We start from the raw sequence: 22,911 nt of genomic DNA, 5'->3' as shown, positions 1-22,911 counted from the left end.
GGGCCTAGCTTGGGGGCGGGGCTGGAGCGCCCCCTGCAGGTCCAAACCTCTTAACCTCGCCCTCCCTTAGTTCTTTTTTTTTTTTCCTCCCTTAGTTCTTAACCTTGCCCTCGCCTTAGTTCTTATGCGCTGAGGATGCGGAAGTGAACAAAACGAAGTCCCTGCCCTTCGCGCAACTTCATCTAGTGGGTAACATAAACAATTGATCACAAAACAAATAATTATATACCATGGCAGGCAGTGATAGGGCTTTGGAGAAATCAAATCATTCTTCCCCTGCCTGAGGAGCACCAAGGAAGCAAGTGTAGCAGTTTCTGATTTATAAAATGAGAGTGAATAAAAATGCTTCTCATTGTGTTTCCGCAGGATTGGAAGGAGGCAGGAGTCTTAAAATTGTTTGACTTCTACTTTCATTGAGCCCCTGTGTTGGACCCAGTGTCAAAAATAGCTGACCTAGACCCAAGGAAGGACGGTGAGTGATGAAGTGCCAGCTCAGAAGAGTTGTATGAATGCTGGAAAGTGAATCATTGTGGGCTGTAGGAGCTGGGAAGATTTCCAAGAAGAAGTAGGCAGGTGGAAAGTGTCTGCCCTTCTGAATCAGAAGATTCCCTAGAGATCTTCACACCCAAACCCTTCACTGTACAGCTGGAAAAGCCAAGGTTCAGAGGGTGGTGAGGGTTTTAAAAAGTCAACAGCAGACCCAGTACTAGAGCTCTGACCTCTTGTCTCCCTGAGTCCAGCTTGTATTTCTCTCCTTTTGGCCACTGTAACCAAGCCCTTTCCCACCCCTTGCCTTCCTTGAATTTCACAACCATCTTTGTATGGGTGGGTTATTACACATCTCGCAGCTGCACACTGAGGCTTGCTCCTTGTCCCACAGCAAGTCAGGAGCAAACATGGTCCAGGAGTGCTCAAACTTCCAAACCACAGCTGTTTCTGGATCCTGAAAAAAAAAAAAAAGGCCCTCCACCAAGTTGTGGCCCCAAAAGTCCTCGAAGCACCTTGTCTTTGCCTGGCCTTTGGCTTCCTTCAACTGATGAGGCAGTTAGTTTTCCCTGCAGCCACCTGGCATGGGGAAAGAAGGAGATTCGTTAAGGATTCCTCATTAAGGGTGAATCTGTCGCCAAACCCGGGATGTTTTGTGTAAATACCTTCTGGTTCAGAAACACAGACACAGGCCCTGTGAAGGAAGGAGGAACATTTGCCAAAGGAGAAACAGGGCTCACCAGGCATCCCTGAGGCCTGGACCCTAGGATTATCTCCCCTCCACCTAGGGGCTTAAAGGGGCCTGGACCAGGCTGACCCCTGACCCCTGCCAGATGGGCCTGGATGGGAAAGGGTTGAAGGAGGCTCCAAAATTGTCAGCTTCTTGGCTGTGACTGGCCCTCAGAGGGCACCCCTGGCACTGGCATTGTATGGGAGGGACATAAGCCTTTGAGACAGTCATACCTGGAAGGACTCCTATTTTAGAACCGCTTATGTTTCAGAACCATCAATTTAACAAGTATTTATTGACTGCCTTGGCCCTGTTATAAGAACTCACCATGAGCAAAACCAGATTTGGTCCTTGCCCAAAGCTTTCAGTCTGGTGGGAGAGACACATAATAAATGCATGAACAATAAAATACATCTTACGTCAGGTGATGGGTGGTAAGCACTATGGAGAAAAGAACAGGGCAAGGTTGTTTTATAGTTGCTAAACTGTGTCTGACTCTGCAACCCCGTGCCGTGCCATGGGCTGCAGTACATCTGACTTTACTGTCCTTCACTGTCTCCTGGAGTTTGCTCATACTCATGTCCATGTCAAGGTAGAGATGGAACGAATGAGGGGTGATGTGAGATAAAGTGGTCGGGGGCGGGGGGTGGCTTCTCTGAAAAGGTGTCATTTATGCAGAGATGTGGAGGAGATGAGAGGCTGAGCCATGTGGATATCTAGGGGACAAGCATTCTACCCAGGGGGAACAAAGGCCCAGAGATGAGCCTTCATTTTGGCGAGTTGCAAGGCCAGTGTAGATGGAACAGAATGAGCAAGGAGGGAAAAACAGGAAGTGAGGACGATAGAGGGAAGGAGGCATTGAAACTATGGAGCTATCGGAGGGGCTATAGGTGCCCTGCTCACACGGCAAGGCCCTCCCTTGAGGTGGCCAGCAGGTACTGCAGCAGGGGCCTGTGGCTTCCAGTTTCTCTCTGCTCATGGATACAGATTGAGCGTGGAATGTGGGTGAGTTAATGCACATAGGAGTGGCCCTCAGCCAAGAAGAGAAAAGAGCTAGTGGCTGCGTACCCCAGCTTGTCTTTCTGTGGGAGACCCATGAAGAGGCTATTACAGTCATCCACGTAGGAGCGGATAGTTGCTGGACAGAGGGTAGCCACAGTGATAGCACTGGTAGGATCCTCAGGGCCTTTGCACACACCCTTCTATCAACCTGGATTCATTTTCTCCCACACCTCTAAATGTATAACTACTACACAACCCCCACTTATCAGCTTGGCGACTCCTCCCAAAATCAAGAGTCCTCCCTCCCTGAGCCCCCAGAGCTTCCTGGGGTACCCTCTCTCTACTTACCACACTATCTTTTTCTCTAATTATCTCCCTCTCCAACTGAGAGCTCCTTGTGGCAGGGATCTTGTCTCTCTTGTTTACTGCTGGGTTCCAGAACACAGGATATTGCCTGGCATACAGTATGCACTCAGTCATGGACTCAACATGAGGCAGAACTTTCTAAAACCCAAAGTATCCAAAGGTGAACAGAACTAACCCAACTGTAACTAGCTTCCCATGCCAAAAGGTGTATCAGGCTGGGCTGCCGTATGGTCAGGATATTATAGACCATGAATCCCTCTGCAATTCATGTAGGAGTGATCCCTAAGTCTTTCTTAACCAGAAAAGTCTACCTGGTCACACTGGCGTGTGCCTCATCTTTAACAAGCCCTTCCTTCCAGGCCAAAAAGACTGTAACTGGGCTTTGGTGTTTGGAGGCAGTAAGAACGACGCTACACCCCTTCCCCTTGGAGACCCTTTTCTGCTTCTGTGTACTCTTCTTGGCTAAGGGTTCAGTGACCAGCACCCACTTCTCTCCTGAGGTAGGACCACTCTCAGGCTGCTGGGGCCTCCTGGGAGGGTCTTACCTTTCCTTTAAGCTGTGGCTCATCATTTCAGGAGTATGGAAACCCACCTTCTTTGCATGGAATGCTGACAGAAGTGGGGATGGATAACTCTGAGGTATAGCTTAACGCTCTGGAGTTCTCCCTTAGGATCAGGCTGAAGCAGCCACCCACATGATGTCCACAAGCCCTCCCGGGCTTCCTCTTCTTCTCTGTCCTGCCTCCCCTGCCCCCACTCCTTTACAGTCAGAACCCTTCAGCACTGCATCTCACCAGTAAAAGCTAAACTTCTCCCTGAGGCCCATCAGGCCCTCCCTGATCTGCCTTACCCCTCTGAGCATCTCCCATCTCTCTCCCCACCTCCTGGCTGCTCCTGAAACCAGCCACGTGCGGTCCCACCTCAGGTATTGTGGATTGGCTGCTCCTTCTGCACTTTCCCTCTGAGTCCTCTTGTCTCCCTCCCTCAGGTCCTATAAGTCTTCGCTTAAATTTCACCTTCTTAACAAGGCCTATCTTAAACATTCTATTTAAAAATGCCCCCTCCCCCAGTACTCTTGATCAACTTCCTCTGCTCTGTGTTTTTTCCCCCACGGCATTTGTCACTTTCCAGCATGCTATTGAATGTACTTATGTTTACTGTTAATCTCTCTCTGTTAGAAAGGAAGTTCTATGAGGGCAGGAATCTTTGTCTCATTTGCTACTGATGGATCCCCAGTATCTAGAACATTACCTGGCCCACAGTAGGTGCTCAACAAACGTTTCTGAATGAATGAATGAGGAAAAGAGCCAGAATTCTAAGCAAGGCGGATTCTCACTGAGGCCAGGCTCTTAACCCCTATGCTGGAAGTGGTGGAATGGGAGCGGCTAGTCATTCCAGGCCTGTCACTAAGGCAAGGGGATTGGCTTTTGTTCTCAGGTCAGCATGAAGCTACTGGAGGATTTTGAGCAAGCATGGGACATGATTGGGTTTCCTTTGTGAAACCTCTCTGGCTGTAGCGATAGGATGGGATTAAAATGGTGAGTATGGTGTGGTCCTGTGTGTGTGTGTGTGTGTGTGTGTGTGTTGGGGATGGGAGAATAATGATGGGGCTTGGAGAGGTGACAGGGCTGTGACTGTACCGGTGTTAGGAGCAGCAGGAAGCTGGCTCAATATCCCAATTTTTCAGGCAGCCTGGGTGGTTGGCCCACAGGCTCTGGTCTGTAAGTGGTCCAGGCCCAGCCTCCCAGCTGCTGACAATGTGCCCCTGTCCCACAGATGTGTTGTTTGCTCTTCAGGGTGGTCCCCAACTCCTCCCTCCACTTCCTTTGTGCCTTGTGGGCTTGGCAGGTGGAGGGGAGGCCGCCACTCCCTCTCCTCTGACCCAGAGAATAATCCCTTATATTCATGTGATTCTCCTCTTGCCCTCTCTCCATCCTCCCATGTCCCCAGGGAATGAAGAAATCTGACTCCCATTGGGCAGTTAAGGACACTGAGGCCCGAAAAGGGCATGGGACCCTCCCAAGGTCATGCAGCCAGATGGGGACGCCAGGTGGGGACCTGCGTCCTAAATCCACACGCCCTGATTTCATCAGGCAACAGATGGTCCCAAGGCTTGACTTGAAAAATCTTAAATGACCTCAAAGAGAATACAAGCCCAGAACATTCCAGGCCTCCCTGAGCTGGTCTTTACTACTACCTTTAATACGAAATCCATTCATTTAAAATTCCATGAATAGATTCTTTTTATTGAAAATGAAAACACGAAAGAGAAAACTAAAGTTCGGTTTTGACATCCCCTGGTCCCGACACCTCAGTTCCCTCTGAAGTCCCAGTTTGGGTGTGTGATGATGTTCATTTAAAGACATAGTTAGGAACCCAGAGAACATATGTAAGACTATCACATGCGTGGCAGGGTAGGAAGATGGGAAGGAGGGCGTCGCACACAAATGATCACTCTGCAGCCCGTGTGCTCTTGGACATCTTTGATGGGTATATTTAGATCTCTCCTATTCCCTGACAGCTGCAGAGTATTCTACAGTGTATAAGCACCAGAGTTCATTTGTTTATCTAGTTTTCTAAATTAAAATTTTACATTTACTTTTCACACACTAAAGCACAGATGGTTGACTTAATCTCACCGCTCAGCTCTTAGCACATGGTCATGAGTTAGTCTTCAAAGACCCTCTCTTAAACGTTTATATGATTTTCTCTTTTTCTCCCCACCCCCACTCAATTCTGAGCCCACCCTCTCTACTACTACTACTACTAAGTCACTTCAGTCATGTCCGACTCTGTGCGACCCCATAGGCGGCAGCCCACCAGGCTCCCTCGTCCCTGGGATTCTCCAGGCAAGAACACGGGAGTGAGTTGCCATTTCCTTCTCCAATGCATGAAAGTGAAAAGTGAAAGTGAAAGTTGCTCAGTCGTGTCCGACTCTTAGCGACCCCATGGACTGCAGCCTACCAGACTCCCCCGTCCATGGGATTTTCCAGGCAAGAGTACTGGAGTGGGGTGCCATTGCCTTCTCTACTGTGTGTGATATATGACCTAAAATATTTGTGGTTTCTTGAAAAATACACAGTAGTTTTGTTAAATGTTTATGTGTTTTAAAAATTCTTATTAAGGTATAACACATACAGGAGCACACAAATCTTAAGTATTTTATAGTTTATGAATGTTCAAAAACTGAACACACTGTTGTATCCAGCACTCAGATCAAGCAACAGAACATCAGCAGCCCCCTCCTAGGGAAATCCTCCAAGCCCTCCCATCCACCACCAAAGATAACTGCCACCTTGACTTCTAACACTGCACATCGGTTTTGCTGGGTTTTGGACTTTATACAAATGGAATCACACTGGGTGTGCTCTTTTGTGCCTGGATTTATCTCTGTCGTTGGGTGTAGTTGTGTATGGTGTACACGCAATGCTGTAGCATATTCCATCAGAGGACTACATTGCAATTAAACCAGTCTGCTTTTGGACCTGCAGTGGTGTGCAGCGTGGGGCTGTTACAGAGTGCAGATATGAACAGTCGTGTGTGTGCCTTTGGGTACATACACATACATATCATTCCTGTGGCATGAATACCAAGGATTGGGTTGCTGGGTATGTTTAGTTTCAGTAGGTAGTAGACACAGATAATCCACATAATATCATTGTGCTGTTGTGTTAATTTTCCACTTTTTTTTTTTTCTCATCTCAATGTTCCTTCCATCTGTCCACATCCTCTGTGTATCTCTCATTCCTGAGAACCCCAGACTTCTTCCATGACATTTCATATGTCTTCCCCCTTGGCTGTGGGTGCTTGAGTTCCCTTTTTCTCTGCACCAGCCACACAGTGCCACAAGAAACACCCTCGTGTGCTGTTGCCTTGACGGAGAGCGTGCACACACTTCTTTTTCCTAAACAATGCCACATTCTCTTCCAGAATGGCTGTGCCCATTTACACTCTTACCAGTGATGCACACCCTTCCCAACATTAGAGACTAAATAACTTCCTAAGGCTTGCTAGCGTGGCGGTCATAAGTATCACGTTTACTGACCCTTTCTTTTCTGGATAAACACAGTTGTTTTCCATCTTTGGGGTTTAGAAGAAGTGCTGCACTGTTGCTGGGAATGTAAATTGATACAGCCACTGTGGAGAACAGGATGGAGACTCCTTAAAAAAACTAGGAATAAAACTACCACATGACCCAGCAATCCTACTACTGGGCATATACCCTGAGGAGGCTATAACTGGCAAAGACACATGTACCCCACTATTTGGGCTTCCCTGGTGGCTCAGCAGTAAAGAATCTGCCTGCAATGCAGGAGATGCAGGAGACACTGATTCGATCCTTCAGCTGGGAAGATCCCCTGGAGGAGGGCATGGCAACCACTCCAGTATTCTTACCTGGAGAATCCTGTGGACAGAGGAATCTGGTGGGCTATAGTCCCTGGGGTCACAAAGAGTTGGACACGACTGAAGTGACTTAGCACATGCACGCACCCCAGTACTCACTGCCGCACTATTTTACAATAGCTAAGATATGGAACCATTCATCAACAAATGAATGGATAAAGAAGTGTGGTACATATATACAATAGAATATTAGCCATAAAAAGGAACACATTTGAGTCACTTCTAGTGAGGTGGATGAACCTAGAGCTTATTATACAGAGTGAAGTAAGTCAGAAAGAGAAAAACAAAACACTATATATTAACACATATATGTGGAATCTAGAAAAATGGTACTGATGCATCTATTTGCAGGGCAGTAATAGAGACACAGACATAGAGAACAGACTTTGGGCACAGTGGGTGCAGGAGAGGGTGGGCCAAATTGAGAGTAGCGTTGAAACGTGTACATTACCCTAAAATGGGAAGTTGCTCTGTAACAGAGGAAGCTGAACATGGTCCTCTGTGACAACCTAGAGGGGAGGGATGGGGCTGGAGGTGGGAGGGAGGTTCAAGAGGAAGGGGACATATGTATACTTAAGGCTGATTCATGTTGTTGTATGGCAGAAGCCAACACAATACTGTAAAGCAATTAACCTTCAACTGAAAAATAGAAACTGTAGAAAAAAACATAAAAACTAAAGACATTTTCAAATTAAAAAAAAGAAGTGCTGCAATGACCCTTCAGAGACACATCTCCTGGTACTTGTCTGTGAGTTCAATTTCTGTCTCATCTTCCTCTACTCTCCTTGAACCCAAGTTCCCAAATACTCCCTGACTTGCCCACAGCCTTTACTCAGGCTGTGCTTTCTGCCTGGAATATCCTTTGCTTTCTTTCTCCACTTGTTGAGGCTTACTGTTCTCTTCAGGCCCATCTTCCTAGAAGACCCCATCCCGTCCCTGACCTGATGCCTCAGAAGGGTGGCTCTCCCTCAGGTCTTCTAGAAGGACTCTGGTCCTCCTCTTCTTACTGAGGTTAGGGGCTCTGTGGGCTTCGCCTGCCCAGGATCCTCAGAGGATGCCTCAGGAAAGGTCTGCTGAATGAGTGAGACCATGATTTAATCATGCTTTGCGGGTAATTAACGGTCCAATCTCTCTCTTCTTTACCAACCAGAACCTTATGAAAGTTGCTCTTTCCACTGGAAAGAGAGTGGAACTTGGAATCCAGACTTCCCTTGTCTTGCATGGGGATGCGTGGCTCAACCCCTCTGTAAAATAGGTGTTGGCACTCACTCTTCCCTCAAGTTCATGGTTTTTGAGTGCCTACACTGTGCAAGGCCCTATGGATCCAACTCTTAAGAGGACAGGCCTAGTCGTGAGTCTCATGGACTTTCAGTCACAAAGATAAGATTGACATTCATGCAGGTACCATTCCTAATTGTGATGAGACTCAAATGAAAATCTCAGAGTCCAGTAAGATTGTATAGAGAGTCTCTCAACCTAAATCAGGGAATAGAGGTAGAGGAAGCTTTCTTAAAAAAGTGACATTTGACCTGGGCCTAAGGATGAGTAGAAATAAACTAAGCAAATAGAGAGATTGTGGTGGGGGGCAGGATAGATCAATTGAAGCAGGGGAAACAGCGAGTGCAAAGGCACTGTGGCAGGAGGGAACCTGCAGGAGGCAATGTGGATGGAGCCCAAGGATAAGGGGAGAAAGGGATAGGGAATGAGTCTGAATAGATAGGCAGGAGCTAGGTCATAATACAGGGCCTAGTGGGCAAAGCAAAGTTGGAAATTGGACTTATTCACTTAATTAATAATTATTTGGTCAGCTTCCATTTGCCAGGGCTGTGCTCTAACAGCGAACAAAACAGACAAGGCCCTTGTTCCCACAGAGCTCGCAGACTAGGGGCAGATAGCATCCAGCAGAGGAGAAATGCTAACCTTCAGAGGGGCCCTACTATGTGCCAAGAGCTGTGCTAAGGACTTCCCCTGCACTACCTCACTGATCTTCACCACCACATTTTATCGATGAAGAAACAGGCTTAGCAAGTCTGAACAATTTATCCATCTGCAAGGTGTCTTGAGGACTTACTGAAGTCCATTTTAAAAGGCCTTTTATGAGCACTTTTACTCAATGCTGATGTGTGTGGGATAAATTAGTATAGTCCCTACAGGGGGCATCTATCAAAATTACAAACACACCTACTGCTCAATCAGCAAGGCCATTTATTCTACAGATATCCAAAATGGTGTGTCCACAAAGTCATTCACTGACGTACTGCTACAAGCTGCTGACAACCTAATTGCCCACCACGTGGGGGATTGGTGAAGTGGATTACGGTACATCAAAGCAATGGAAGACTGGGATGCCACAAAAAAGAACAGGAGTGCTCTCTATGCACTGAAGTAAACCAGCCTCCCAAATCACTGTCGTGAAAAAAAGGCACAATACAAAACTGTGTATAATTAAGCTATGATTTGCTTCAAAATGGTGAAGGACAATATAAAGATAAAGTTGGGGGGGGGTTGGAATAAGGAAAGAAGGAAGGAAGGGGAAACTTGCGTGCATCCAGGAAGAACCTTGGAGCACAAGATAGGCGAGAGACATGTGTTCCTTTGTACCTTTGGATGTCGAGTCATGTGAATGTATTAACTATTTGATAAATAAATAAACACAATTACATTTGTTTAAAGGACTTCCAGATTCCTTTGGAGAAGAAAGTGATGTTGGGACAGATTGTTGAAGTGACGATGTCTTTTAGTGACTGAATGAGGAAACTGAGGCCCAGAGAAGTGTGGTGAGTTCCTTAAGGTCACGAAGCAGGTAATGGCAGAACCAGGATGGACTGTCACCTGAATTGTTAGACTGTGCCCTTTCATGTCACAGCTGGTTCAGGATCACTAAGCATTTATGTGCCAAACTCTGCTAAGTGCTGAGGATACAGAGGTGAACAATATGGGTGTGACTGCTGCCTCCACAGGTCTTATACTCTAGATAAGAAACATACATGTTGTGTAGTGATAAATGCTGTGAATGAAAAGTAAGGCAGGCGAGGGGACAGAGTGTTAGGGGAAATGATGAGGAAAACCCCTCTGAACAGGCAGCATTTTAGAAAAGAGAGAGATAGAGACTTGTGAACACCTAGGGGAGCAGCAGGAACAAAAGCTGGGTGGGAACGAGAGGGTGGATGTTAAAGGAATACCAAAGAGTGTGGCTGGAACTGAATGTGAGAGGGAAGGAAAGAGGTGAGGTCAGGGAGGCGGGCCTGAAGACTGTAGGCAGGGCTGAAGACTCAGACGCAAAGCGAGGTAGGAAGTAGTCAGAAAGTTCTAAGCAGAATGGGGTCTGATGAAATTTCCCTTTTCTAAAGCCCCCTTCCCCCACCCCCCACCGGAGACTTTCCTGATGGTCAAGTGGTTAGGATTCCACCCTCTCAATGCAAGGGGCTAGAGTTTGATCCCTGGTCAGGGAACTAGATCCTGCTTACCACAACTAAGACCCAGCACAGTCAAATAAATAAATTAAAAAAATATATATATATATATATATATACACGTATACATCTGTTAAAAAATAAAACAAAAAGGCCCCTCTGGCTAATGGTGAAAATTGATCAATAGGTGGAGGAAGAAGGGCTGTGGGGTACCCAGTGAAGGCTGGTGTGGTCCAGGTATCCAGGAGAGAGGTGACAAAGCTAAAAAGTCTGGGGTGGGGTGTTGGGGACCAAAAGGCAGTCTTTGCAGCTGCACGAGCGGGTTGGATGAGATAGTCTCCTTAGGGCCTTTCCGGCGCTGACATCTTGTAATTTGGTCAAATTACCTCAGCATACACTGACTAGGTGCAGGGAAGCTCCTGTTTTTCTTTTCTTGCAATCTCTTAGAAGCTGAGTCTAGACAGAGCCCCGTGATCTGAGGCTCAGAGCAGAGACTTCTGCCCGCCCCATCACTGCCAGTCCCACTCCTATCCCCACCTCCCAGGGACAGATGGGTGGGCAGCAGGAGGCAGCTGGGCCTCGATGCCTGCGGGGCCCCAGGGGAGGGATTTATCTGAGCGTTCATAACCCCTCTCTGCCTTCCAGATCTTGAGTTAAAAGCCCCAAATGTCACAGCCCCAAGGGACAAAGATTGGAGGGTGCCAGAAAAGGGGAAGGACAAGACGCTTTCCTGTTTCTGTCTGTAGTTACCCACGTGGGGGCAGGGACCTCAGGTGCTGAGAACTCCCAGCTCTGGGAGCCGGAAGCCATTTGAGCTGAGGCTGAAAACTGGTGGCTTTCAGGCCGTGTCTGACCCACTGACCTATTTATTTGGCCTGAAAAGTGTTTGAGAAAAAAATGGAGCCAAGGTTTAAAAATCAAGAGATTTCACAATAAAATCTGGATTTCTGGCTTCTCTTGAATAATTGGAAAATGTGACCATACTGGGTGCCTATTCCCATATGACAGCACTCAGCAGTAGCTGACTAGCAGCTGTCCCCATTATTATTTCATTTTATTAATAGGTAAATACATTCACATGATTAAAGAAATTATAAATAGTTATATAATAAAGTCTCCCTCCCATCCTTGTTTCCCTTCTGCCCAGTGCTCCCCAGTAATCTCATTTCCGTAGACTTCCGAAGTTTCCTTATGCATATGCAAACAATTACAAATATAAATTATTAGTCCCACTTTTCACCTGTTCTGTCCATTGCTTTTCCTTATGAACATCTCTCTATATTAGGAGACAGAGTGCTTAAAAAGCCCCTTTACTGCCATATGCCATTCTGTTGTCAGGAAGTCCACAATTTATTTAGTCAGCCACCTACTGATGGGCAAGTGGGTCATTCCCAATTTTGCTTGTTATAAACAATGCTGTGTCAATTATCTCATGCATAATTTGCACAGGAACTAAGGAATGGTATTAGAAACTGGTCCAAGCAGAGGGTGTGGTTGACACGAACTGAGCTCTTGGCTAATTGAGGAAATGTGATAAAAGCTGTTCCCAAGAGTGATTCCCACCAAACCCAGAGTCTATGTCCTTGGGCACAAAGAAAAAGTTCTCATATTTGCTTCTGCCACTTGTTATGTGTACTTCTCTCTCTGTTTACAGTGTCCCTGTAAAATGAAAGAACTTAGGGAACTGGGTGAGATGTCAAAGGACCTACCTACTTCTGACCAGCTCTGGTCCACCTTCTGCCTCCACATCAGCCAGGCCCAGCCTCACTGTAGCCCTTGAATGAGCCTGGCTCAGTCCCATTGGAGAGCCTTTGCCTAAGCTGTTCTGCCTCAGCCCCCAGTGGAACACCACCCCTGTACTTCCTTATTGGTCTCAGTCTGAATCCCTGATCTCTGATCTCAGGCCACTCAGAACACACCAGTCCAAACTCATTCAGGGCAGCGTCCCCACTATAGCGCCACCGACAGGTGAGTCTCTTCCATCTGACCCACACTCTAGGCACCCCACCTGTTCCCTATGCCACTCCAGGTACCTGAACTAGAGTTCTTGAATGCCAACTCTGCTACTTCCTAATTAATGGTCTTGGGTAAATGACAGGACCTCCCTGAGTCCCAGTTTCCTCACCCCCTCCAAAATGGATGGTCTGAAGATAACATGTGGTAATTTCGGTAGATTTCTTAACACAGCTTCTGACATACAGAAAGGTTTATAGTCACACAGGTCACTGCCCTTTTCTGAATCAGTTACTTTATTTATAAAATACAGAGAATAGCAGAACCTATTTCACAGGGCTGGTCATTCATACTTTCATTCAATGATTTTTACAGAATATCTGTTGAATGCCAGGAACAGTGATTTGTTAGTGAAGAAAATAGATGAATTATTCCAACTCTGGTGGGACTCCCAGGCAATTCCAAACAGGCAGACATAAAAAGATAAATTTCCAGTGCACTGGTGTTAAGAAGGAAAAGACTAAAGTGTCATGGAAGCTCTTAACAAGGGAGGGTCAGGGATATTTCTCTGAGGGATAGGGACCAGGGCACAGCTGGGTGGGAGATTCAGGAGGGCTTCCAGAGGGAGGCAACACCCCAACTAATGATGAGCATTAATTATCTTCACCACAGCCCTAGGAGGAAGGCATTGGTTATCCCCCATGTCTATCATGTTACTTTCTTTTCTGAAGCTAAGAGAAATTGAGTGACTTTCCCAAGGTCACAGAACCAGGAAGGAGTGAGAAGGTTTGGAACCAAGGTTTCCTGACTCTAGAGTCTCAGATGCAAAAGTGTGTCTTCTAATGCCTGTTTTAACAGGCTGATCCTGGGATGTGGAGAAGCATGGGAGGTAGAGGGCCTGTCTTCATTGGGTGGGGCCAAGAACCTGACTTTGTCAGGCCCTATCAGACACATGTAGAACTGGCCCAGGGCCACAGTTGGGTCTGGGGTCAGATCTTCCCTCTGCTCTTGGTTCTGTGCGCCCCATGAATCTCCCTACCTAGGGTCGTAGAGGAGAAAGGAAGGAAGAGACACTGCTCTTGTTTAATCACATTGGGATTCTGACTCCCCTCCAGCCCAACCCATCAAAACTCCTACCAGTCTACACAGGCCCATGGGGAGTTTGTCAGCTTTGTATCCAGCTTGAAAAACTCCCTTAATCCCTAACTCTTCCTCCTCCACATTCAGCGTTGGACAACAGCTGCCACTCTAACCTCCTGAACATTGCTGGGACCAAAACAGTCCCTGGATGTGAAAGGGATGCTGGGCTGAAGGGCTGCAGATGGCTGGGGCTTCCCAGCCCAAGGCAGCTGTCTTCCCTTCATCTTCCCTTTCTTGCCACTCTGAAGCAAGGCAATTGTCAAACCTCCTTTCCTCCCCTCCTCTCTCCTCCCTTTCTCACCTAATTCTTATCCTCCCCTTGGAAGGTAGAAAGGTTCTTATTCTGGAACTGGATGATGGCTTTGAATTTGACTTGGTGTTTACTAACTGTAAGCACTTTGTGTGATTCCACACACGCAAATAACTTTCTCTGTGAGTCAGTTTCTTCATCTGTAAAATGGGAGGAAAACAAACACTGTCTCACAAATTGTAAGGTTAAAGAGTTAGTAAATGTACAGTGTTTGGAATGGTCCTGAGCAAAGAGAAACTGCTACATGAGTCTTTGTATCATAGATACCCTGGTACATCCAATCTGAACAAAGCAGGGTGAGATGGGCTGGGGAGCTAGGGATACCCAGGACATATGAGGGACCCTACTTCTCTCCTGGATTACTGTTACCTCTCTCTCTCTCTGTCTCTGGTCTCTCCATCCCCAGGCTGCTTCCCTCTAAGCAATTCTCTCCTCTGGCTGCAAAATGTTTTTTTCCAAATACTGATTTGATCATATTACTTCTCTGCTCAAATTCTGCAATGGTTGCCCATTGCTTCTGGCCTTTTAGGACTGCATCCCTTGGAACTCTCTAGTCCCCATCTTTCTTAGCTTTCCACCTCCTCGGATCTGTGATCCAGACTTCCTTGAAAACATGCCCTCCAGTCTCATGCCTCTAGGCCTTTGCATTTGCTCTTTCCTCCACCTGGCGTTTCCTCCCATCCCTTTCCCTCTGATTTTGCCCCCTTCCCAGCCTCTATTTAACTAAGGCTGTGGCCAGATGAAGGCAGTCCCTGGGGGAGGACAAGGGAGAGTGGGAAGAGACAGCAAGTCTCAGAGCTGCAGTTTACTCAGCTTCAAAGCAGTAAGAAAAAGACAATAAGAAAAGAGACCTCTCAAGATCAAAGAAAGGGATGGAACAATATGTGAACACTTTGGAAACTAGGAAGTGGTGTGTGAGCACGGAGTGATTACTAATGGGTTATCGGGGTGCCCGCCTAAAAAGCCCCTTGTTTTCAAAGTCCCTGGTCCCCTACCCTCTTCAGACCCTGACCACCAAAGGTAAACAGAGGAGATGAAGAGGAAAGGATGGAGAAAGGACCGGTGAAGACAAGAGGAATGAAGGAAGTGGAGTGGGGAGGGGGGCCGAGAGGCAGAAAGCATGTGGCTGGAGCCCCACGCCTCTGAGGAAGGAAGGAGAGGGTGACCTGGGATGCTCTCCCCACCCCTCCCCCTCTTCATTCCCCGGAGGTCTGCCCCCATCCAGCCACAGCCCAGGCGGGGTGGGGGAAGGCAGGGGCGGCGCCGAGGGTAATAAATAATTGAAGTATTAGGGAGGAGGAAGAAGAAGAGGAAGAAGAAGAGGAGGCGGGAGCCGCCTGCACAGAGTCCTCCCCAATCCGCACCCCACCCCCCCTCCGCCGCCCGGAAGTCGCTCCCCGCCTCCTGCTCCGCCAACATGGCCGCGAAGTCGGATGGAGCGGTGGCCGCGGCCGGCCCGGGGCCGGAGGAGGCGGCCGGAGGAGCCCGGGGCAGTGCAGGAGGGCGCGGGGAGGCGGCAGAGGTAGCCGAGGGGCCCGGGGTGACGGGGGCTGGGGGCCCGGGGCCGCGCTACGAGCTGCGGGACTGCTGCTGGGTGCTGTGCGCGCTGCTCGTGTTCTTCTCCGACGGCGCCACGGACCTGTGGCTGGCGGCCTCCTATTACCTGGAGGGTCAGCACACCTACTTCGGCCTCACGTTGCTGTTTGTGCTCCTGCCTTCGCTTGTCGTGCAACTGCTCAGCTTTCGCTGGTTCGTTTACGACTATACGGAGCCCGCGGGGGCCCCGGGACCCGCCGTCAGCACCAAGGACAGCGGTACCGGCGGGCCGGTCATCAGCACCAAGGACAGCGCCGTCGCCTTCCGGACCAAAGAAGGCAGTCCTGAGCTGGGCTCCCGACCCGCGCCCTCCTCAGCCAGCACCTACCGCCGCCGTTGCTGCCGCCTCTGCATCTGGCTGCTGCAGACCCTCGTCCACCTCCTGCAGCTCGGCCAGGTCTGGAGGTAGGAGAAGCTCAGGTGGAGAGAACCGAGTTGGAGGAGTGGGGGTGGTAAGGGGCTGCCCACCGCCCCAGTCCTTGTATTACCCTCCACGCCCCCTTAAGTCCTGACCTCCGCCCCGCCCCACCCTATTACAGTTCTGATTCCTTCTCTGCCGGCTCTTCACTGACCTCTGCCCTCTAACTCTGACCAGCTTCAATTCCATCCTCTCGGATCTGGCTACTAAAGATAGGGAATGGGGCAAGAAGAAAGAGAAAGAGATCATCAGGGGTGTGTGAATGAGGAGGGCCCAGGGCCAACGGAGATGAATATGAAGCTTGGAACAGGGCCCCAGAGCTCCATCCAGCCCTGTCCTACTCCAGTCTGCCTGAGTCCTGAGTCTGAGCCTGGGCTTAGGAAAGATCTCAGAAGTCCTTCCCTGCTCTCAAAGATTCTCAGTTTGGAATTGCAGTCCATTCCCAACCTCCCATGAGAAACAGAATTTGAGGCAACTAAATGAATATCCTCCCCAAACTTTTTGGACTTTTGGGAAAGGGTGTGCTGGACCCAGCTGAGAAGGTGTCTAGCTCTTTCGACTTCCTAAGATTTCTTCAGTGTCTCTACCTTTCCCTCAAAAGAAACAGGGCCATGGGGATATGGGATCTGAAATCTGAGTTCTTTCATCTAGCTGTTCTTTCATCTCAGGACAGTAAGACAAAACTGAGGCTTTGCACAGCAGCCTAATTCTAGGCTTCTTCCTCTGCCAGGACTGAGGGTGCCTGCTGAGATGAGCTGAATTAATTGGAGACGGGGAATTCTGAACCTAGGGTTTCCCTTGAGTCTGTATTTCTCTAGTAAGTTGGGCTGTACTGTATACTGACAGAATGAACTTGCCTACTATTTGAACTTAGGCAAACCCCTCCTCCCTCCAAGCCTGTTTCCTTACCTGTGAAATGAGGGAGATTCCCTCTTTTTCTCATCTCATTGACTTACCATCACATTTTGTTACCTCTTTGGGTTGGTCCAGTGAGGAAAGGTCTTTGTAAAAGCCCTGCAGACTATAACGTATTTTAGGAATACAGTAGATTATCATGATTATCACAAATGTGGGGAAAACATGGAAAAAGTCAATGCTACTTCAGAGTAAAGGGTGATTATTGCTGTTGTTAAGTTTATTCTGCTACTTGTTAACATGTTCTGCTTAACTAGTAGATTCAGTTCTGGGCTGAGGGTTGGAAACAGGACTCCCAGGGTTTGTCCCAGCTGTTCACTTGCTGTGTCACCCTTGTTATGTTGCCAAATCGCTCTCTGCCTTGGTTTCCCCATCTATGCTTTGCCTAGATGTTCTGTGTATTCCATTTAGTTTGCCCTGGGGGAAGAGGTGGGTGGAACTCTATCCACACAAGGTGGTGTTATTATTATTAGCTTGATACATAAAAATATTCATGTCTACATCCAGGAACTAATCTGCATTTATCATTCTGTGCCCGAGTGGACAGATGGTGAAAGATATTTTTAGATTCTGAAATGGTAACTTCCTATTCTTGGTAGCCAAAGCTTCATCCCCCTTTCCCTTCAGCCTAAAGTGGGCCAGCTGCCCCTTGACTCACTGGCTACCTCAAAACCTCCTTCTCCCTATGCTCAGAATCTACTTACAAGAAATGAATAGTTTTTTATTGAACATAAAACTGAATTTCCCTCAAACAGAGCAAAAAATGACAACAGGGTGGGGATGGGGTCTCAGGAGAGTGGCCGCAGATGGCTGAGAGTCCATTGAACTCCATGGTTTCTTAGATGAAAGGGCTAGCAATTTCTACTCAACCCTATTTGTAAAGTGAGGGGGTTGGGATGAGGTGATTTTGCAGGGATGACAAACTAATAGCTCTTGGATTGAACCTGGGCTACAGTAGTGTTTTGTCTAGCTTGTATAGTATTTCAAAAATTTAGAGTCTTCACTTTCCCTTGGGAAAAAAAGGCATCTAGCAGTTCTAGGCCTGGAACAATTTAGACAGGATATTTGTGCTTCAGTTTGTCCAGTTCCATTCTCTTTGATCACATCTGGACATGAGACCCCTAATTTACAGTTCTGTAACAATTGTTTTATTAAGCACTCACTTTGCATCAGCCTATTGGTTGCCTTTTTACCTGCTTCATCTCCTGTATCCCTCCTAGGAATTCTGTAACATGGTTGTATTATCATTCCTACTTAGCAGATGAGGGAATGGAGGCTCAGAAAGGGGACATCCTTGCCCAAGGTCACACGACTAGAGAGTAGAAGCGTTGGGACTCAAGACTCTCTGCCTTCAAAGCTCAAGTTCAATTTATTTACCCTGCAATTCTGCCACTAAAGTGTCCCCCAAGCTCAAAGAATTATGAGTCTGAGATCCCAAGATTCCAGGATGATAGAAAATCAGGGCTTCTGCTAGACTGAGATATGAATGGGAAAGGAGGGGGAGGGAGTTGAACTATGTGGATAAGGATGGGGAGACAGTGCATATTGTCAGAAAAGTGCTGGATTGGGGGTAGTGTGGGGATCAGGAGACTTTATGCGGGTTTGTAACTAGCTTCTAGGTGACCTTGGGCGAGGGCTTTTCCCACCTCTGGGCTTCAGTTTCCCTGTATGTAAAATGAAAATAATAGATTTGATGACCTTAAGAGCCTTCCCTTTTCTGGAATTCTGACTCTGGGTCTAGTTATCAGGGCTGAAGCCTCTGGGCCCCTGTCCCCAAAGCTTTGGATTCTGAAATGACTGAGGATATGGCTGCTGCTGCTAAGTCACTTCAGTCGTGTCCAACTCTGTGCATAGACGGCAGCCCACCAGGCTCCCCCGTCCCTGGGATTCTCCAGGCAAGAACACTGGAGTGGGTTGCCATTTCCTTCTCCAATGCATGAAAGTGAAAAGTGAAAGTGAAGTCACTCAGTCGTGTCCAACTTAGCGACCCCATGGACTGCAGCCTACCAGGCTCCTCCATCCATGGGATTTTCCAGGCAAGAGTACCGGAGTGGGGTGCCATTGCCTTCTCCGGAGGATATGGCTAAATGGAGGCAAATCCAGACGAGAAGCCAGCAGGGTTAGTATTCCTAGAAACTAAGCAATGTGGGCACAGCGTGTTCGCTTACCATGTGAAAGGTTCCCACAAAGAACCACTTCACTGTTCAGTGGGACTTGGTGCAGATGTTCTCACGGGTGGAACCTGGGGTAATGAGGAAGGAGATGTGTGTGTGACCTGCAGAATCAAAGCTGGGGGATTGGCCAGTCATTTACTTCCTGAAATTTTGAATAAATTAATCCAAATAAATTACTTTGAAACCTAAAGATGTTTTTCAACTCCTCATGCTTGTACTGATACAATGCTGAATCGAAATTTGAATACTTTAAGGAGCTAGATTAAAAAAAAAAATGGAGCTAGATAACATAGACCTGTGTCAGTACATGGGTTTCAGTCAAGGGACAGTATGAGGCAAGCCTAGAGAAGATGAAGCTACTACCCAGCTCCAGCTGATGGTGCCATGTGAAATCATGGACCAGGCGTTGTCTTGATTTCTCTTGAGGAATCAGAAATTGGGTCTTTTTTTGGCAGGGGGTGGGGCGGCAGTGCGGGGAGCTGAATTCTGCCAGTATTTAACTACTAATTAAGGTTTTTAAAAATAATGTTAACTACATGAAATAAATGTGGACCCCATCCTCCTTATAACTTCTGACCAGCTCCTCACAGTTGATTGAAGTCCTTTGTTTTTCTGTTCTCAAACAATGGGTATTATTATTTTAAATGCAAAATGGGGCTCTGAGGTGGGAGAGGAAAGGAAGGAATTCACAGACACTGTTCACCCTCCAAGCCTCAGCAGGCCCCAAGTGAGGTGCTCGAGGAACGTGATCCTTTTTTTGCCCTGAAACCTTCCCTCTGGTGGCAGTTGATTTACCCATTTATAAGACAAAAAGTGAGAGTTGGAGAAGTAAAGTAACTTGCCCAAGGTTAACCATCGAGGCAGCAGGGGAGAGGTGAGATGTCCACCTGCTTTTGTCCAGTTCCCAAGCCCAAGCTCTATCCCTGCTACCATCACACTGGCTGCATTAGAAGATTCCAGAGCAATGGCCCAGCACAGAAACAGATTGATCCCTGAGAGAACACACAGATCCTCTGGTCAGACACGAAGCTGGCTGTGGGCTGGACACCAACCTGTGTATTCATCCCTTTCTGCCCAGCGCTCCTCCCCGCCCCGCACAACCCTCTGAGCTGTTAAGCCACTCAGCACTGTTAAGCCAATTAAAGTCCTAACCCTGTCCCCTCTGACCCCATGGGCAGCAGAGCAGTAAGCCATGAATCCTGCTTTCCCTAATCTTAAACTCACTGGGCCCCAGCTTTGCCCAGATAAGCATGGTTTGTTAAGCCAATTAGTGGGAGACGATCTGGCATGGGATTCCTCCCAGGCTCTCGGGATCTGGGGACCCCAAACAGGAGGGAGAAGAAGGAAGGAGGCAAACTGGACATTGAAAGCCCTCCCTCTAACACCTCCTCCATGTTTAGGCCCCAGTATTGCTCCCTCAGCCTCCTCACAAGCTCTGCACTCAAGAAAAGTTTGGAAATGCATTAGTGACCTCCCTGGTGTGAAAACCAGGCTCTGGGTTTCCTCTCAGGGAAACTCTATTCTTCACATAATGGTTAAGAGCATGAACTCTGGATTCAAATGTGCTCGATTCAAATCATGACTGTACCACATTATATATGTGATCTTGACAAGACACATAATCTCTCTGTGCCTGAGTTTCATCCTTTATAAACGAGACCATAATGGTGTCACCTCTTGGGTTGTTTTGAGGTCTCACGAGATAATATACCAAGGGTTTAGCAAAGAACCGGCCCATCATTAAGTATTCAGAACCGCTGGCAGTGGGTCATACCATCAGCCTGAGCTTTATTCCCTGTGGAAAGAGGTTTGTTCACTGAGTAAGTGGTCTGGGAGTGGGCAGGAAGGTAAGAGGGCCTAGAAGGCCCCTGAAGCCATAGGGACATGGCAGCTGTGCACTTAATCTGTAATCATTCATTCCACAAACACATGGAGCACCAGCTGTCTACCAGGCACTGCTCTAAGTGCTGGAAATAGAGTGGTGAACAAGACAAAGTCTTGGCCCTCTTGGAGCTCAAAACTCTAGTGGGAGAAACCAATAAACATAATATAAATTACCTAATGTAAACATAATATTTAATAAAAATATAACACAGAATATAAAATATAATGGGTCAAGATAGTGGTAAGCCCTAGGGAAAAAGTGAAATGGGTGAGAGGGTAGTCCTTCAAGATAAGGTGGTCAGGGCAGCCTCTGTGAGGGGTGGGCACATGGGCAGAGGGCTGAACAGAGTGAGGGGGAGCTGTGTAGACATCTTGGGATGGGTGTTCCAGGCATAGGAAAGGAGCAGAGGAAGAAGTCTCTGGGGCAGAGGAGAGAGCTGAGGGGAGAGTGTAAGAAATGATTGTGGGGCAGGTTCGCTGGGGTTGGACAATGCAGGGCCAAGGGGAGGTTTGGGGTTTTCACTCTGCACAAAGTGGGGAGCCCACGAGGATTTGAGCAGAGGAGGAACAGGATCTGGACTTAGGTTTTACAACGATCACTCTGGCGGCTGGATGCAAAATGGACTGGAGGGAGGCCAGGGTAAGTCCAGAGACCCACAAAGAGGCTGCTTAATGATTCAGGTGAGAGAAGATGGGAGCTGGACCTGGGCAGTAGCAAAGCAGGGAGGGACCTGTTTCAAGCATAGCAGACAGGACAGCTTTTCTTCTTTGGTCAGTTACCACATTGGGGCCAGTTAACAGTTAAGAACTCATACTCTGGAATCAGCCTTATTACCTGTGTCTGCCGATTTCTGTGATTTTGGGCAAATGGTATAACTTGTCTGTGCCTTAACTTTCTCATCTGCAAACTGGACATTCTTCCTAACAATATCTATCATGTGTGATCTGGAGGAGGAGTGAATTAAAGAATGTATGTGTAGCACAGGAGCTGGAACACAGGAAGTGCTCAATTCTCAGTAACCATTACTATTTGTATTATTATAAAACAGGTCAGGAGTTGGATTCCACAGTGGTTTTCAAACTGTGTTTCACCTCTTACCATCATTTCAGCCTGAGCATCTCAAGTTTCTCTTTTCTTGATATGATGACTGCATTTCTAAGATTTTGTTTTGACAGCCCTACAACTGAAACATGTTTTACAACCCCTTGAACTCTGTGACTATCCGCAAGGTCCCTCCCTGCTCTGACCTTGCAGGGTTGTGGCAGTCGAGCCTCACCACCCACCTCCTGGGAGACCCCTCTCCAGGATGCTCTCCACCCCACCGTCCTCCCCTCTCTGCCCAGCTGGCAGCAACAGGCCATTAGAGCAGCCCCTAACAGACACAGTGGCGGCAGTTGGGCCCAGTGTCCCCTGTTTGATCTATAAAGACCACACAGGAGAAGCCCTGGGGGAGGAGGGAGGGCTGCCAGGAAATGGCTTTGAACCCCCGGCTGCTGGGGCGAAGGTCCCTAGGGAGAGGAAGGAAGATGGGCTGGGATTACTCTGGCCTCTCCATTCACCACTCAGCCTTTGTAAGGGCCTCGGAATTCTTCCCTTGGGAAATCCTATCAGCCTCCAGTTCCTCCCCTCCCCAACCTACCCCTCCCCATCCTGCCTCCACCTGCAGCCGGAATGATAATTCGAAAGCTCAGAGCTGACCATGCCATACTGTAGCCAGAGGGCCTGCCCTGGCTCCCCTCTGTCCGTGGAGCGAGTCTTATAGCTGTAGCCTATAGCTGTAAGCCTGGTGTCAGCCCCTTACCTCCTGCCCTTTCATCTCCTCAGCGCTCTGCCCACCCCTCGATGCCCACCCCCCCCATAAGCCACACGTCTCCTTTCCTTCGTGCCTTGAGCAGCTGCCTGCTCTCCTTCCTTCAGCAACACCTCCCTCGCCCTGCATCTTCCACCCAGTGAAACTCTGCACTCCCTTCAAGGCCAAGCTCAAATGCTACCTCTGGGAATTCCCTGACAGTCCAGTGGTTAGGGCCCTACACTTCTACTGCAGAGGGCACAGTTTCCATCCCTCTTTGGGGAATGAAGATTCTGCATTCTGCAAGGTGCAACCAAAAAAAACAAAAAA

The 22,911-nt window shown here is 48.1% G+C and overlaps 1 protein-coding gene across 1 annotated transcript in view; it reads left to right on the top strand.

Moving 5' to 3' along the window:
- Nucleotides 1-15,221: 15,221 nt before the first annotated feature.
- Nucleotides 15,222-22,911, top strand: part of XKR7 (XK, Kell blood group complex subunit-related family, member 7) — a 24,602-nt gene continuing 16,912 nt past the window's right edge. Inside the window, exon 1 of the mRNA XM_010841737.1 lies at nucleotides 15,222-15,805. Coding sequence (XP_010840039.1) covers nucleotides 15,222-15,805 — 584 coding nt within the window. The remainder of the gene's footprint in view (nucleotides 15,806-22,911) is intronic.

The sequence above is a fragment of the Bison bison genome, unplaced genomic scaffold (genome assembly GCF_000754665.1).
Source record: "Bison bison bison isolate TAMUID 2011002044 unplaced genomic scaffold, Bison_UMD1.0 scf7180017864167, whole genome shotgun sequence".
In the NCBI taxonomy this organism is placed as follows: domain Eukaryota; kingdom Metazoa; phylum Chordata; class Mammalia; order Artiodactyla; family Bovidae; genus Bison; species Bison bison.
Note: the sequence above shows the minus strand (reverse complement) of the source record. Positions and strands in the feature narration are given on the sequence as shown.